Source organism: Acanthochromis polyacanthus, chromosome 14 (genome assembly GCF_021347895.1).
Source record: "Acanthochromis polyacanthus isolate Apoly-LR-REF ecotype Palm Island chromosome 14, KAUST_Apoly_ChrSc, whole genome shotgun sequence".
Classification (NCBI taxonomy): domain Eukaryota; kingdom Metazoa; phylum Chordata; class Actinopteri; family Pomacentridae; genus Acanthochromis; species Acanthochromis polyacanthus.
The window spans coordinates 40172249-40189101 of record NC_067126.1 but is presented as its reverse complement, the minus strand read 5'-3'; the positions used below and the strand labels follow the sequence as shown (position 1 = coordinate 40189101).

At 42.7% G+C, this 16853-nt stretch overlaps 1 protein-coding gene across 4 annotated transcripts in view; it reads left to right on the top strand.

The window, feature by feature from the left end:
• Positions 1-3421: 3421 nt before the first annotated feature.
• pou2f1b (POU class 2 homeobox 1b) overlaps positions 3422-16853 on the top strand; it is a 20738-nt gene continuing 7306 nt past the window's right edge. The window contains exons 1-14 of one of the 4 annotated variants that reach the window (XM_022202737.2): positions 3422-3537; positions 10286-10354; positions 11024-11109; positions 11830-11925; positions 12811-12990; positions 14289-14406; positions 14510-14598; positions 14804-14977; positions 15120-15261; positions 15398-15543; positions 15658-15843; positions 16036-16150; positions 16233-16563; positions 16641-16729. In XM_022202737.2, the coding sequence (XP_022058429.2) occupies positions 3492-3537; positions 10286-10354; positions 11024-11109; positions 11830-11925; positions 12811-12990; positions 14289-14406; positions 14510-14598; positions 14804-14977; positions 15120-15261; positions 15398-15543; positions 15658-15843; positions 16036-16150; positions 16233-16563; positions 16641-16729 (1867 nt within the window). In that variant the 5' untranslated portion in view covers positions 3422-3491. Of the gene's footprint in view, positions 3538-10285; positions 10355-11023; positions 11110-11829; positions 11926-12810; positions 12991-14288; positions 14407-14509; positions 14599-14803; positions 14978-15119; positions 15262-15397; positions 15544-15654; positions 15844-16035; positions 16151-16232; positions 16564-16640; positions 16730-16853 lie in introns of all 4 variants that reach the window. The other 3 variants (XM_022202734.2, XM_051958499.1, XM_022202740.2) reach the window with 3 other exon arrangements.

Genomic DNA, 16853 nt, shown 5'->3' with positions numbered 1-16853 from the left:
AATAATATTGCACGCCCCACTTTTCAGGTTTTTATTTGTTAAAAAAGTTTAAAATATCCAATAAATTTCGTTCCACTTCACGATTGTGTCCCACTTGTTGATTCTTGACAAAAAATTAAAATTTTATATCTTTATGTTTGAAGCCTGAAATGTGGCGAAAGGTTGAAAAGATCAAGGGGGCCGAATAATTTCACAAGGAACTGTATATATGAATAATAGGAAATAATAATTAAAAAGATGTTGTATTTTTGTAGGTTTTACAGGGTCCCTATTCATTTCACAGTCCTTGAAAATAATATGATATAGTTGATCAAAGAAGGGAACTAGAAAAGCTCTCAGAGAGTTCAGACCTCCACCAAGGACAGAGAGGAAAACAGGAAACCCATGCAGTAAAGGATCATGAACTGGAATCGAACCTGCGTCTCTGACACAGTTCTGTTTATGAAGCACCTTCTTAACCAGTTGAGCTATCTGGACACCTTGCTCCAATTTGTTGGACGACATACTAACCTATGATGTTTTTGTCCTATTTTGGACCACATACTAAAGCATACTAAAAAATTCAAAGTGATCCAGAATCCAGGATCCTTTCCGGATTGCCACCAAAATTAAATCAGCTCTTCCTCTAACCATAGTCTACATCCCCTCAAAATTTCATGTGAATCTGCCCAGGCATTTTTGAGTTATCTTGCTAACAGACAGACAGACACACAAACGCCAGGTGTCACATCACCTCTTTGGCGGAGGTAAATATTATCTTACTGTTCATAAAATTCTGATCTGTTTACTCTGAATATTTTCTGTCATATCAAACACTTCCCATATTGTTTGTAGCTTCTTGATAATCCTTTAAGGGACTCATAAAATATGTAAGTATTTACATTTCATTGATTGTTGGGCTGTAAGTTGCTGTAGTTAGACAATTTCTCATCAGGCTAAGGAGATATTTTTTCAGCAACACAAGCAGCAGATTGGCTCTGATTGTTATTATTTATTTGAGGTATTGTGTTACAGGACTTTACCCGCTCTATATAAAAGCATCAGAAATTACTCTGAAATAAAACTTATGAGAGCAAGTATTTTCAAAGTTGCACCTTTACATATGAGCCGAGTTGTGCTCATCATAAAAATGCAACTATTTCCAGGGCAAATATGAGATGGTTCAGCTGACCTAAAAACATGGAACATGCACTGTAAAACATCATAAAAGAAGTCAGTCAAATCGACTCTTCTTTGCTTTCAGCTGTAACCCCGGTGGTGCTAAATGACAACAGAAATACAAAAACATCATTCAAAACACCACGTAGACTGACTCTTATATCAGACTACAACTGAGTTTGCACAACTTTAAATATTTCTCACTATGATTCTAAACCAGTATGAAGAGTTTAAACTTTAAAGAGGCTGAAGACAACACAGCTGCTGCTACAAAGTCAGGAAGGAAAGCTGCACAAAACTACATGTACATAAATAACTACTAGGCTTATTAATATCGCTGTGTACACATTGTAAGATTCAAGATTTAATTATCGCTTTACATCACGTGATTGTATAATGAAATTCCAGATGTTGTCCCTTTATGCTACTAACAAAATAAACTAATTATTTAACAAATAAGTGGCAGCATTTTATTAAGCATTGATTTGAAATGTCGAACATAAACTGCACCCGTTTCCATGGTGATATACCCCAGTAAGGAGTGATCCACTGTCATAATCCTGACACATGAAGTTCCCTTCTGCTTCATACTACAGGCCTCTGGATGATTAAGAGTCTACACAGACAATAATCATAACAGTTTGAACCACAACAAAAGCCCAATTCAGCACCTACAACTGTACTTTATCTCTCTGTAACTAAAAACAGCCTCACAGATTGTCCTTCTGCTGACTCTGGTATGAAAAAATGGCATCAACATCTGATCCTGTAAGTTCTTAATGTTAAATACAGAGAAATCTCTCAAAACTTAGAAAATATTACAGGAAAATAATCCAGCAATCAGGCAAGGTTTCCACAACACCAGCTAACGTTGTTTCCAGGTTTAATAATATTTTAAAAGAATGTTTTGTAGATATTTATCATTTCATGTAATGTTCCCATGAGGTTAGAAAGGAACTAAGATGGAACGTTTTGACACTGAGAGGATATTTTAAGGATGTTGTAAGATTAAAACACGGTAACAAAAAAAGAGCCAACATTCAAAAACTGTTTTAAAGATGTTCAAATAATGTGACACATTTTTCCTGTAACATTCTGAAGGTGTTTTGGGGGATGTTACTGTTCAGAAAGTTCTTCTCCAGAACGTTCTCGTAATGTTGCATGACAACAAAGGAAGGAAGTTCTCAATGCAACATTCAGAAAATGTTTGTAGAACATTGCTAGTAAGAAGAACATTTTATGAACTAAAATAAAACAAAAAAGTCTAATAAAGTCTGTCTGTAGCGTGTGGTTTAATCAACTTAATATTTTAAGTTTACTGAATTTGTTTTTCAAATTCAGGTAACTTAACTAGTTTTTTACTTTCACAGCTCTTAACATGACTTTAAGCTAATCAACAAGCTACGAGCAGTTAGCTAACATTTCCACTGCAGCAGGTGAAGTTGTGTTTCTAAGCTGAAGGATCTTAAAATAATTTCCAGTATGGGCTGTAAAACAGAACATTATTTAAGTATGTAAATAAGTCACCAACAACAGCAGTCTCTTCTGAATGTGTATGTGTGTGTGTTTACATTCATTTTACTCTTGAAAATGGTGCAAATATCAGGTGAAAATTAGGATGTCTGATAATATCGGCTCATGGAAATTATCGGCCTGGCATAAAAATGTAATATCAGTCAATATTGTTGTTGTTTTTTCTGCCTGTCATGAAAACCAGTAAAACAATGAAAACATTGGGAAGCCTTGTTGCATTTGAGAATACATCCAATGGGGCATCACAATGAGGCCTGATGTGTTCATTCCACCATGGGAGATATGTGATTTCACCTACAACTAGTTAAATAGTCCACAAATATCGGTACTGGTATCGGTTGATATCGGAAATAGAAATTGAGAGTTGGACAATATCGGGATATCGATTATTGGGGAAAAAAAGGGCAAAAAATTGGACATAAAATCTAAAAACTGCAGGACTGGGATGAGCCACCAGTGTGTGCGTAGGTCTTTAAAATGCTTCTGTTTCAACATTAATCCAAATTTATTGTGTAGGGAAAAAACAGATGATTATTTAAGTATGTAAATAAGTCACCAACAACAGCAGTCTCCTTTGAATGTGTGTGTGAATAGTGTGTGTATTTACTGTGTGTGTGTGTATTTATTGTGTGTGTGTGTGTGTGTGTGTGTGTGTGTGTGTGTGTGTGTGTGTGTGTGTGTGTGTGTGTGTGTGAGTGTGTGGCACTGGGATTTCGTGTGTGTGTGTTTATTGTGTAAGTGTATGCGTATTGTGTGTGTGTGTGAGGCACAGGGCTGGGATTTCGGGTTAAATATTCAAAATGGCGGACGGAGGAGCAGCGAGTCAAGATGAGAGTTCAGGACCAGGTAATGATTACAACATTTTACATATTCATACTCATATTCAAACTGCATTACTCACAATTTATGATAACGGAATGCTGATGAAATCCAGATTGACTATCAGATGAGGACGGGTGGCGGCTGTATTTACTCACAGCTAGCCTGTAATGTAGTTTGACAGAGGAGGAAACGAGCTATTGCGGTGAAACATGCCTCCCCCCTTTGTGTGATTAGACGAGCTGTACGCCGCTACATATTCATACCTCTGTCGACAAACACAATTTAGCATATTTTATTAGTAATCGCCGTCGGGGCTCCGACTCATATGCTACACATTTAGATATTTGGCGAACGCAGTTTGATTGAAATGAGGCAGCTAGCGGCTAGCGTTAGCCTGCTGCTAGCTGGGCTTTGTGTTGATGCGCACCGAGGCTTTTGAAACGGGTTTGCATATTCATTTTTGACGAGCCGGGCCAGCGGCTGTTGGCTGGTTCTCCTCTTCAAGTGCTGTTTGTTTCTGAGGGGGGAGAATCAACCGACACGGAGCCAAATGAGGCTTTCCGTTAAAGCACACGGTGTAGGCTCGGTGTGCCTAGAGCTGGTTTTATAGCGGAGCGTTTCTCGCCCAGCCTTTTGTGCTCGGCCAGCGGAGCCTCGGCTGCCTGTTGTGTTATTCATGCGGGCCTGCCTCTGCCGGAGTGCGGAGTTCAGCATATTCCGGAGAAGCACGACGAATGCATGTTTAACACAACAGCGGTTTATCAGGGCTCACACCGAGGAGAGGAATCTGACTTTAATTTGGCTGTCTCCTGAGCCGAGTAGCTGGGGAAACTCGCTAACTAACTTTATAGCGTGAATACAGATGTGATTGTTGTGTTTAGCAGCTGAAGCCTTCAGTGTTTGTCTGAACGTGTTTCTGATCTGTGTTAAAGTTGAGTGAAGTTGGGCTGGAACGCTTCTTTTTTGCATAAAGTGGGAGTAAACTGTTAGCTCATCTCATTACAATATATAATCCAGTCGTGCAGCTTCTCGTTGCTTCCCATGGTACAGTTTGAAAACTTGCTATCTGCCGGTCATGCCTCCCTTTGTTTGCAGGAGTTGAGCCCCAGTCGGGCTGTGTTGAATCCAGAGGTTGTACCTGTGTTTCCCCTGCAGGCACTGGGAGGGCTGGTGAGGCCCACTTCCGGAAGGCCACAGTAATAACAGGCAGGGCATTCTTATTATTCACCCTGCCTGCTCCATGGCTGGACAAGACACAGCTTGATGGCACCCTTTGTACTCCGAGTAGTTCAGTTTTCCATGTAGAGGGGTTTTCCATCTCCTCAGGAATCTTTTTACAGTTAAAGTTTTACCCTCTTTTACCACAAGAAGCGGCCATGTGACGGATCAGGTGTGACTTTGTTTATGAGGTTTAAGACGGAGCCGTCTTTGCAGCTTGATCTGTTTAACCCTAGTGCTGTCTTCTCCAAAAAATACTGCTCCCTGAATCCAAAAATTCTGCAAAAAATTCCCCAGATTTACAGAAATTTTCCAAATCTTAAGGAAAAATTCCATAAAAATTTCCCTTAAAAGTTTTAATTAAAAAAGTCCCCAAATTTGGCAAGAAATAAAAAAATAAATAAAAATTGTGAATATTTTTAAAAATTGAATAAACATTTTCTAAAAACTTAAAAATATCTAAAGTTATTACATATATATCATTAAAAGTTCTAAGATGTTCTTTAAGAACATTCACATTAAAATCAACCAAAATCCAGACTTTCACTGGATTTTGGTTGATTTTTTCCCCCCAATGATCTTAAAGAAACATTTTTTAACATTTCTTTTATTCCACCAAAAAAAGTTCAAAAATTTCCCAAAAATGTTAAAAATGGAGAAGTTTTCACTGTGAAAATTATTTTTTTCCACATTTTCAAACTTTGAAACTGGTCAGTTTGACCCGCAGGACGACACGAGGGTTAAATGTGTGATGCAGATTGTGTTCCTTGTGATGTAAATGCACTAATTTTGAGCGTTCACGCGGCAGTTTGCCCACAGCAGCAGCAGTATCTCGTTACTGGCAGTTCTGTGACATGTGATAGTCCTCTATGTGAACGATGTCCTTTGTTTTCAGGTTTAGGCAGCAGGTTTTTATGTTACTACTCCTTAAATGTTAGATTCTAAAGTTTTTATTTAGTTTGCCGACAGTTTTTGACTGTCTGGAAATAGGCGCATTTATGTAAAAAATAATTGGCTGATTAAAGTGGGCTGCTTAAATAACAGATGAGAAATAATTCTGTTTTCCTCACACTTAGGCTACTTTTCTCATTTAATCAGTTTTACAGTTCCACCCTCATCCAGCCTTGTAGTTCCATCATGAATATTCATCGATGTAAACACAGTTGTTATGAATAATGCATCATTCGCAGTAATAAATTCAGGACATGCCATCTCAGAGTACTGAGAAGGCCTCCATGAAGGCTTCAGTCAGACAAGCTTTTCCACGGTGGAGTAATAAAAGCTGTATGGTGTCCTCATGACTACAGCTGCTTGTTTGTGCTGATCCTGAGTGAAGTGAGTCCTTCCTGGCTGAACAACGCAAAGCAAGAATGCCATCTTATGAACACAGCAGTTAAAGCAGATATCGGCTTTTGGGAAAACAAATAACACGCCAATGTAAACTCTAAGCCTTTGGAAAAGGATGAAAACCCTGTTTTGAGAAACACTAGTAGGTGAAAGTAAGGATCCAAGGTGGTGTAAGATGTGCACGTGATAATCAACCGAACGGGGCTTTCTGGAGAACTAGATGCCGTCTCTTATGTGTGGATGACCTACAGGTTGTTGTGACAAATGCTGTGTTGTTTGTGATGACTGTCGTGTGTCTGGCATAGTTAAGATCACTGCTCAATGTTTGCAGGCATTTCATTAATCCTTTAAATGCATACAGACACGGTGTGAGAAAATTAAATGGTGAAAACAAAGAATATTCTGATTGATTCAAAAATATTCTGCGGCTGCCATAATGTGCCTTATTTGAAACGCGTAGGGGAGCTGTCGATGACCTGTAAATAATCTGAAGAAAAGTGTAGTATTTTGCTGATGCATGCCTGACCAGAAGGTAATGCTCCTGTTATCGTCCCAGTCAGTGTTGAACAGGCGACTCATGAGAGCAAACCTCTGCATGTACGCGTTGGAAGCAGTGGAGTATTCCTCCTTGCCTTCCCAGAGAAACTTCACTTTAATTTGGTTAGATTGAATTTTCCAGCCAGCCTATAGACGGCCGGTTAATGACCACCCAGGAGAGATTCCACAGAAGCTAACGGTGGTGTTAGCCCCATTACTGCTCATCAAATTACACTGCAAGCCGCTAGTTCAGTCATCTGTGGGCTCAGCCAGTGTTCCTGTTTCCACTCTGTTGTTGGGTTTAATGCACTGATATTGAAGCTGTTTTTAGTTGTTTGGATATTCATGTTGATGCTGCACAAAACCAGGAAGCTTTAAGTTATTAACTGCTTTAAATTAAATGATCTGTCGTGACTATATCCAAAATGTGAGAAGCTCCCAGACTGATCCAGATGTGGAGAAGTGCTCTTGATGTATTCAGTGTTTTTCAGATGAACACTATAGGTAGTAGAGCTGAATGTGGATGTGCTAATTAAGTTTTGCTCTGTCTCGTGTTGAATCTCTGCGCTCACATTAACGGCTCTGCAGCATTCAGCCAGCCTTTCCATATTACAGCGCTAATGAGATACCTGTTTAAAATTCTCTTGGCAGGATATTTGTTCAGTGCATTGTTCCACAGCAAGGTTTTGCAAACCGTTCAACCGAGTAACTGTACATGTGTCGGAGTGCAAAGCTGATAACGGCCTTCACATTCACTTCTCCTTTGTTTTCTCATTTGGTTGCATGAAGACCAGACTAATTTCCTGACCTCTTGGCTCGCTTAGTTGCGATGACCTCTGTCAGACTTTTTACATCACTGTGGTATCTGTAGAAACCCTGTAGTTAATATACATTTAAATATTTATAACTAAAAGTCTCTACAGAAGTGTGTGGCTGCCCCCTGGACTCCATGGAGGAGGTGGGAGAGAGGAGGGCTCTGCACAAACTGAGTCCTACCATCAGAAACACCTCCCAGCCTCTGCATCACACTGAGCTACCCTCCTGTTGTCCTCATTTAAAGGAAACAAAAATATTGTTTCCTCATCTGAAAAAAATCCAAAAATTCAGCACAGAAATTCCCCAAATTTCAGAAAATTTGCAAAACCTTCAAGAAGAAAAGTCCAATAATTCCTTAAAAGTTTTATTTTAAAAATCCCCCAAATTCTTGTAAATATTTTCAAAAAAATCCTAAAAATATCTAAAGTGATTCCATATATATCAGTAAAACATCTGATATTTTCTTTAAGAACATTCACATAAAAATCAACCAAAATCCACTGGATGTTGGTTGATTTTTATGTGAATGTTCTTAAGAAGCTTTTTTTCCCTCCAAAGAAATGTTCAAAGATTTCCCAAAAATGTAGAAAATATGGACGTTGGAAGTTTCACTGTGAAAATATATTTTTTCTACATTTTCTAACTTTAGAACGGGTCATTTTGACCTGCAGGACGACAGCAGGGTTAACAGCACATGTCAGAAGATGAAACCAAAGTGATGTTTGGTGTTTGTCTTTGTTCAGCAGCTACTACCCCTGAGAGCAACTTCTCATTTTATCAAGAAAATAGCAGAAGTTTTACTTATATATATGCAATGACTTTAGATATTTGTAGGATTTTTTTAAGATTTCTACTAATTTTTTGAAAATATTTACAAGAATTTAATTTTTAATTAAGGTTTTGCAGATTTTCAGACATTTGGGGAATTTTTTAGCTGAATTTTTAGATTAAAAAAAAAAAGGGAACAATATTTTTTGATGGTCGTAAATGAATGTTGGCTTTTTTGTCATTTTGGGCTTCAGGAAATTTTGACCAAATTGAGGAAATACTTCCTTACTTTTAGTATACTGTGAAGTGTAGGTTATACAACGTGACTTCTGCAGCCTTGCGTTGGTCGCTGACGGTTTAGGATCTGTGGTTGTTTGCAGCTTCCAGCTGTTGACTACTATCTGACTGAAGATTTGCATGTCGTGCTGCTGACAGAGGTCTGTTGGTTTTTCAGTACGTTAACGCCTTCAGACGGCGTTGTTGGACTCGGTCATCTAGTATGTACATGTCTTTCATTAGGTAGTGAAGATACGGGGTGGGATGAGTGAAAAAGTTGGTGGGAGCTTTAGCCTGGAGCAGTTGTTGTAGATTTACTGGTGAGCCGTTTCCCCAGCAGACCCAGTACAGCCCTGCATTCCACCCTGTGATCCACCGGACACCTGTGCAGCCCTGTAGCCGGCCCGTTTCCCTGCTCTATTAAAATAAATGAATTTAAAAGGGCCCCCAAAATGAAATACTAATGGAATGTAAAGCTAATCTAAATATGCTAATCCCCAAACACTTCATAAACATCGACGGCCTGCCACCCACTTTGTGTAGTCGCTGGCTGTGGAATGCTTTAGCCACAGGGGGTCCAGCGGTAATGACAGGCTTGTGGTGGATTAATGTGGAGTTATTTATTTCCGATTGAGCGCGTCCCCCTCCCTCCCTCCCTCCTCGGCTGCGGGTCTCCATGACTCCTGGAGATGCTCAGAACAGGCAGGCATAGATGCTCTATTAATGCAGTCGCCTTGCTAACATGCCCAGACCACCGCTGACGGACCTCACACTGCATTCTGGGATATCTTCAGCCCTTTACCTGCTCTTAGCTAATTACTTTCTAGGCCTGCTCTCGCTCAGTAATTGGTCTAGTGCTGCTGCCTCCCCTCCCTGCGCTGCGCCAAGTGCTAGTTTGAGCACTTTTTTCCTCTTCTCTCTGTCGTCCTTATTCCCCTGTTTTTTATCGTCCTCCAAAAGCCATCCAATTAATATGCTAATGAGCTGATAAATATTTATAGGATTTAAATTATGCAGAAAGCTTTCAGAGCCCGGTGTGAAATGCGTCGCTCGCAGGACTTCAAAGCCTTGCATTGCTAACGAGGCTGGGGCAGATTTGCATACGGCTTTAATCAGCTGAATACTGATTATGCTTCATTATAGAGCTGGAGGAGGGGGTGGTGGAGCTGGAGGAGGCCGCCAGCTGCACTGTCGTTTGTTTCATTCCAGCAAGAGAGGGAGAGGTTGAACTTTTTCAGAAGTACAGGCAATCTTGGCACACGAGAGAGAGAGAGAGAAAGTAGGCACAGTAAAAGAGAAAGGGGCAGAGCTCTAAGAAAAGAAAAGAGAGAGGCAGGAGAGCTGTTTGCCTAAACCCTGTTGGCTTTCCCAGTATCCCAGTGCTGCTCAGTGAACCGTGAGCTGGACACTGTGTGTGCTCTGACTGTGGTAGCATTGAACCTTCTGCTGCTGACCGGTGGAGAGTGAACAGAGGGTGGAGTGAGAGGAGGAGGAGAGAGCCGGACTCCCTGTTGGCGGGTTTACCCGGCCGGGGCGCTTTTCCTCCATAGGTTCAGCAACCATGCTGGAAAACGCAGGTGGAGGACGAGTGGGTGAGTTAGTGACGAGGCTGTTGTTTGGTGTCTTATGGATTATTTCTGTGTCGGTGCTGTTTATTCTGACCGTTTGGTGGTCAGTTTAAGGCTGTTGGCTGCTTTCAGAGGTGGATGTGACTGAAATGCTCATTATGGGGTTTTTAGATAGCAGTGAGTTGGCCCTTCAGAACATGCAGGTTGTTGTGTCTCACTGTGTCTCTGTCTGGCTTTTTCAGATGTTAAAGTGAATAATCAGTCAGAAGCTACTACTAAATGTGCAATGGAAAGTGATGACGGGAACACCGGTGAGTGACCTCCAGCTCTCTCTTCTTTCTTCTTTTAGCCTGGCTGAAACCCTCCTCATTCAACAGGTTCCACGTTTTTAGCCAACAATTCTTTCAGCATTTCTGCAGCACAAATCAGAGGAACCGCTCTGCTGTCCACCTTTTTATTAACTCGTTTTAGAAAAAAAAAGAGATGGCAGCTTTCCAAAGTCTTTGCGAGCAGTCCTCTTTGTCAAATGAGGTGTTCACCTCAGCGAGCACTGGTGCCTACTGAACATTACACTGCTCTGTTTGTCTCATTGCTTCAGTGATTCTGTGTTGTAAAAGATCAAACTGAGTGAACACTGTAGATTCGTTGCACGGCTTTATGTTCCTCTTGTGTGTCTAATGAGAAATAAGTTAATATTGTTGATGATGCCGTGTGCCTCTAAGCTCGTAATGTGAAAAATTAATTCTGTGATGATTCACCAGCCTGCATTTCACAGATTTATGCAGCTCTTACATATGCTGCCAATTTTAAAAATATGTTTTTCCTTGCACTTGAAAACGGTTTGTCTCAGGTCTATTTCCACTCAGATTTCAGTGTGATGTTCCTCATTTTTGTGCTGATAACGACACAGAGTCTGCTGCCGGTTAAACCTCCCTGAAAACATCTTTGAACCGTTTCATGACCTGTACTTCTGTCCTCAGGAATCCAAATCAATGGATTGGACTTTCAGAGGGTGCCAACCACAAGTGCAATCACTAATGCACATGCACAAGCCCTCCTCCAACAGGTACCACATCACGCACACGTGCACAGCGCCTCACACTTTACCTCCAGTAACCTCTTGTTTTCCTGTTTTTGTCGAAGGAGCAGATGTCTAACGGTTGATGTTTTTGTGTACTGACGTGGTTGTTTAGTAGCTTTGCAAAAGAAAAAAATAAAGTGTGAAGTTTGGACGGAGGTATGCTCATCGCCACTCAAATATGCACGAGCAGAAAGAGTTCATTTAAATGAGCCAGGCTCTCCCAGTGTCGCCTGGCAACAAGGCAGATTAATCAACCCTGTATGCTAATTAGCTGCTCTGCGGTTGCTCGGAAACAGATGGCCGAGAATATGCAAATCTATGCAGAATTTACATGCACTGCATAACAGTTATTTTAATTAGCATCTCAACTCTCCCCTCCCTTCACTTCACTTTGCTTGTCTCTGAAGGCTGCAGCACATTTTAAATAGCCACTTTATTGCTTCTTTTTCATTTAAATTCTTCTCCCTGCCTGAAGACTGAGAGCCGCTCAGGTAGCACAGATATGAGACGTTTCATTGTGTTTTCAGTCTGATGTTTGAGTGTTGTTTTCATTTCTGAATGAAATATCCATTTTAACTGCTTTTGATTCAGACATTTAGCACCTTTTATTTTCATGATGAGCACTATTATATGAAATGGAGACACAGATACACCTGTAGGAAGATCCTCTCTAAGCCCCACCCCTCTCTGCTTCACCTCCACTAGTCTAAGTCTGAAGACTCGGGTGCTCTTCCCACCTCCGTCCAGCAGAGCGTATTGCCTCAAACCCAGCTAATGTTGGCCGGGGGACAGATTGCTGGAGTAAGTGGCCTCATTGCTTGGAGTTAAAACCTGATCGTTGCCATTTATCCCGGGGTGACACGTCAACACGATCAGCTCTGGCTAGTAAACTGATGGCTTGCCCTGATTCTGGTTAAAGCTGCCTGTGTGCCTGTTCATCCCCGTGTTCTTAGTCTGTGTCCAACGTCCTCTAGACAGAAAGTGGAGGACGTGTTTGGACATAGTCTGTACACGCATCGTCCAGCCAGTCACATGACACACATCCATGTCCATGTTCACCGTGAGGCCGTAGCGTGGTGGAGAACACCAGACGGCCGAATGTGGCCGCTGCTGTAGGAGTGAATGTTTCAGTGCATGTGGTCTGAAGTTTAAACTGACATCTCCATGCTCATTTGCACTGTGCCTGGCTCAGCTGCATGAGTCTTATTTCCATTTGACTGTGAAGAACCCACATGTGTGTCGCCACGATAGCCAAAGTCTAAATATTACTTTGATACCTTTGTGAAAAGTTAAATTCAGAACATTCAAGTGAAATGGAAGTACTGCTCAGTATCATCTGTAAAAGTGTAAACCAGAGAAACTGGAATAAGCAGAGCAGTGCTTTGAACAGTCCAACCTGTTGATGAAGTTAGACTGAGAGAGGAGTAGCTGAAGTGTCCGTGTTGTGGATAATATGCAGAATTATCAGGAAACAAAGTGTTGTTTATGCTGCAGCGGCTGTTATCAAGCTGTGCATGAGTATCAAAGTCACAACTAGACTATCATGGCACCACGCACCGATCAGAACCATTGATCTGTACGTTTCAGTCCATCACTGTGTGCTGTCTTTCTGTTTCTCCTTCTGTGAGATGGCCCTTGCTGATTCTTCTGTGTCTGTTTCCCCGTCCTCCTCTGATGTGTCTCCAGCTGACTCTGACCCCAGCGCAGCAGCAGCTGTTGCTCCAGCAGGCCCAGGCTCAGCTCCTGGCTGCAGCCGTGCAGCATTCAGCCAGCCAGCAGAGCAGCACCACCGGGGCCAGCATCTCAGCCTCTGCAGCCACGCCCATCACCCAGCTGCCCCTGTCCCAGCCCATCCACATCGCCCCTGTAAGACGCTCACCCGGTGTTACGGCCGCTCTGGGGGGTGCTGAGTGTAACGGGGAGAGCTCAGGCAGCACACACAGCGTTTCCCACCGAAATTAAGATAGATGGATAGATTAAACCTTTATTAATCCCACAGAGGGGAAATTTACAGAGTACAGCAGCAAATAGAACATTTATAACAGTAACATAACGATTTGTTTTCAATAAGCGAGAATTTTAAAAAATCTATAAACAAATCTAAAATTAGGGTTGAGCTCTCGCCAAAACAATAAACAAAACCACGGTAAGCTTTCAGAAAACGGGTCTAAATGAACGATAGGTAGCAGCTCAATCCCTTCTGATGCAGAACGTGGTTTTGTAAACAGTCGTAGAATGAAGGATGTCCAGCCCATCTGGTCCTCTCTCTGACCCCCGGCAGTGACATCATCTTTCTGCTCCTTAGTAGAACAACCAATCTGACGCCGACCCGTCCTGGTGTCTGATCCGATCCGTGGTTCAGCACAGCTCTGTTTACGTATTCGATGGCAAATTAAAAGGACACGCAGAAAAAGCATATATGACCGCAATCATAACAGCCACGCACCACAGTGTCTGCAAATCCTGGAAATGTTTTAGTGGAGCAGCTGTAAAAATGTAAAAGAACCCAGCTACACCATTTAGAAACTCTGCTTCTTTAGTTTGTTAGCAGGATCTGTCAGTTCAGCTCGATTAAGCATTTTAAATCCAGAAAGCTAACAACGGACTGAAAATGTTCAAAAACATCTGAATTTATGTATTCTAATGCTGATTATTATTCATACATTATTGACACTAAAAATACGTCCAGCAGGTTAGCTTTGGTGGTCCATGAACCACTTTTGTTAGAATCAAAATAAAACTGCATTTAGAAACATACAGAATTTTATTTAGTCGTTCCAAATAGTCTAAAGTCTGTCATAGTGACCTATAACGGATTCATTTCCAAATAAAATACAGGATGCCAGAGTATTTGAAACTCTTTGTGCAGAGATGTAACATTACTCTGCTGTTATGTCTTTATGTTAGAAATTAAACTAAATAAAAAATGGAACTGAATTTCAGCGAGGTTTCTCAGGAATGGGTCTAGACAGATTTAAACCTTCTGATTCAGCATTAGCTGTTCTGTATCCTGCTGCTCTGATTTCCATACAGACGGTACTCCGGGTGTGGACAGAGTGTTTTGGAGCGGTGAATCTGGGTGCTGTGGGTTCATGGTTACCGTACTGTGGGTGTGCAGTGCAAACAGCTGCATGGCTGTAGTGATGCTCTTTTTCTTCTTGCAGCAGCTACAACAGCAGAATCTAAGTCTGCCTCAGATTGTTCTGGTTCAGCCCGGCCACCCCATCGCCACGCCACTGTCCGCTCAGTTCATCATCTCACAGACGGCGCCGGCCCAGCAGGGTGAGTAAAACACTGTACAGGGTTTGGTTTGTAGACAGACTGAAGAGCAGAGATGTGTTCCAGTCGGTGGATTTTTAGTGAAACTTCCTTTTTCCCTCCTCAGGCATCTTGCAAGCCCAGAGTCTAAATCAACTACCTCAAAGCCAAGCTAACCTCCTGCCGACTCAACCAAGCATCACCCTCGCAACTCAGGTGGGTCATGATGCAGCAGCGCTTTAAACTCTGAGGACTATGCGTGGCAGTGTTTGAACATCCTCAGCTGTAATCCTGGTGTTTGACAAAAAGATAACTTTGACAGAGTTTTGGAGTTTATTTTGTCTTTTAGATTTATTCTGATTTTTTAATTCCTCTTGACTTTCAAAGCATGAACAGTTTTGTGTATTTCTGCTGTCTCCAGCCTGCAACTCCAACCCGCACCACAGCAACCACCCCGATCCAGGCCCTGCCCCACAGTCAGACTCCCCCCAAACGACTGGACACACCAACTCTGGAGGAGCCCAGTGACCTGGAGGAGCTGGAGCAGTTTGCCAAGACTTTCAAACAGAGACGTATCAAACTGGGCTTTACGCAGGTGTGATCTTATACGTTCCATAATAGTTAATATGCAGTTGATGGATGCTTGTCTACAGTCTATATAATAAATACCTCATCGGTGAAATTAAACCGAATCTTTCCGTTGTTCTTATTTCCCTGTCATTGCTCCTCTGTCTCAGGGGGATGTTGGCTTGGCCATGGGGAAGCTGTATGGAAACGACTTCAGCCAAACTACCATCTCTCGCTTTGAGGCCTTGAATCTGAGCTTTAAGAACATGTGCAAACTCAAGCCGTTGCTGGAGAAGTGGCTCAATGATGCAGGTTTGTCCCTGAACCCACCTGAGAGCTTCACTCATCAGGCCTTTTGTTTCCTGGATATGAACCTGTGTTTGGATGTGTGTCTTTACAGTCTGTCTTTACCTCCCGTCCTTCCTTTGTGTCGCTGCTGTTTGTGCAGAGAACCTGACGTCTGACCAGTCCCTGTCCAGCCCCAGCACCCTGGGCTCCCCGGGCATGGGCATGGAGGGCATCAACCGCAGACGCAAGAAAAGGACCAGTATCGAGACCAACATTCGAGTGGCCTTAGAAAAGAGCTTTCTGGAGGTGAGGAACTCTTATTCCTGAAGTTAACAGTTTAATTTGATAGATAGATGCTACCTGACAGCAGTCACCTCAGTGCTGACAGGGAATCCTGGCTTCTTTGCCCTCTTCAAGCAGAACCAAAAACCTACCTCTGAAGAGATCACCATGATCGCTGACCAGCTCAACATGGAGAAGGAGGTGATTCGGGTCTGGTTCTGCAATCGTCGACAGAAAGAGAAGAGGATTAACCCCCCCAGCAGTGGCAGCAGTGGAGGAGGCAGCACCCCCATCAAAACCATCTTTACCCCCAGCAGCCCTTTGGTAACGGCCCACACTGAAGGGGTTCTCTGTGTGTTGATGATTTTCTGTTTTTTCCATTTCTGTCACAGAGGTGGTTTTGTTCATTACATGCTAACTTTTTCTTTTTGCTAAGCTCCGGTGGTTCCTCATGGTGTGTTGTAGTTCAGTGATGCTCTACATGTCTCATCTAACCCGTCTTCTGGTGTTGCCCAGGTGGCCAGCACCGCGAGCCTTGTGAGCAGTCCCACCATTAACACACCCACCACTCTGACTGTAAACCCAGTGATGCCTCTCACCAGCACCAGCGTCTCCAGTTTGTCTTTCACAGGTGTGTGTCTTAGTAAAGGTGTTCAGCTGCAGAAAATGATTGAATTTACGGCTCACTTCCATCTGGTTTTCTCTCCAACGAGGCACGACAGGCGGAGCCACAAACACTGCATCCGTCATCTCCACTGCATCTGTGGTTACCACGGCAACCAGCTCTCCATCTTTAAGCCCATCCCCGACCACTATTCAGTCCACGACCACAGAGAGCAAGCCTCTGGCACAAACCGTGGTCACCCAGGCTCCGTCGTCCATAGCTACCACCTTAGGGACGGGTCAGGTGATGGTGGCGGCTCCGGGTCTGTCTGCAGCGCTGCAGAACGCCACCCAGCTGCCCACCAGCGCCAGCTTTGCAGCTATGGCTGCTGCTGCGGGGCTCAGCCCAGGGCTGATGGCGTCCTCCCAGTTCACTCCAGGGTTAGTATGTTTGAACTCAGCCTCTGGTTACTTCTGCTGTGGAGCTTCAGATCTGAATGATGTCCATCTGTGTCCAGGGGTGCCCTCCTCAGCCTGGCCCCTGGTGCCCTCGGCTCTGCGCTGAGTCCTGCCCTCATGAGCAACAGTACCCTGGCTACCATTCAAGGTACACCCAATACTTCCTGTGCAAACATCTGTCGTATGGAAAGAAGCGTCACCGTTTTATATTTGTTCTAAGTTATTTTTATGTTGACTGTTTTGTTTTGGTGTGAGAGTGTTCTGTCAGTGAT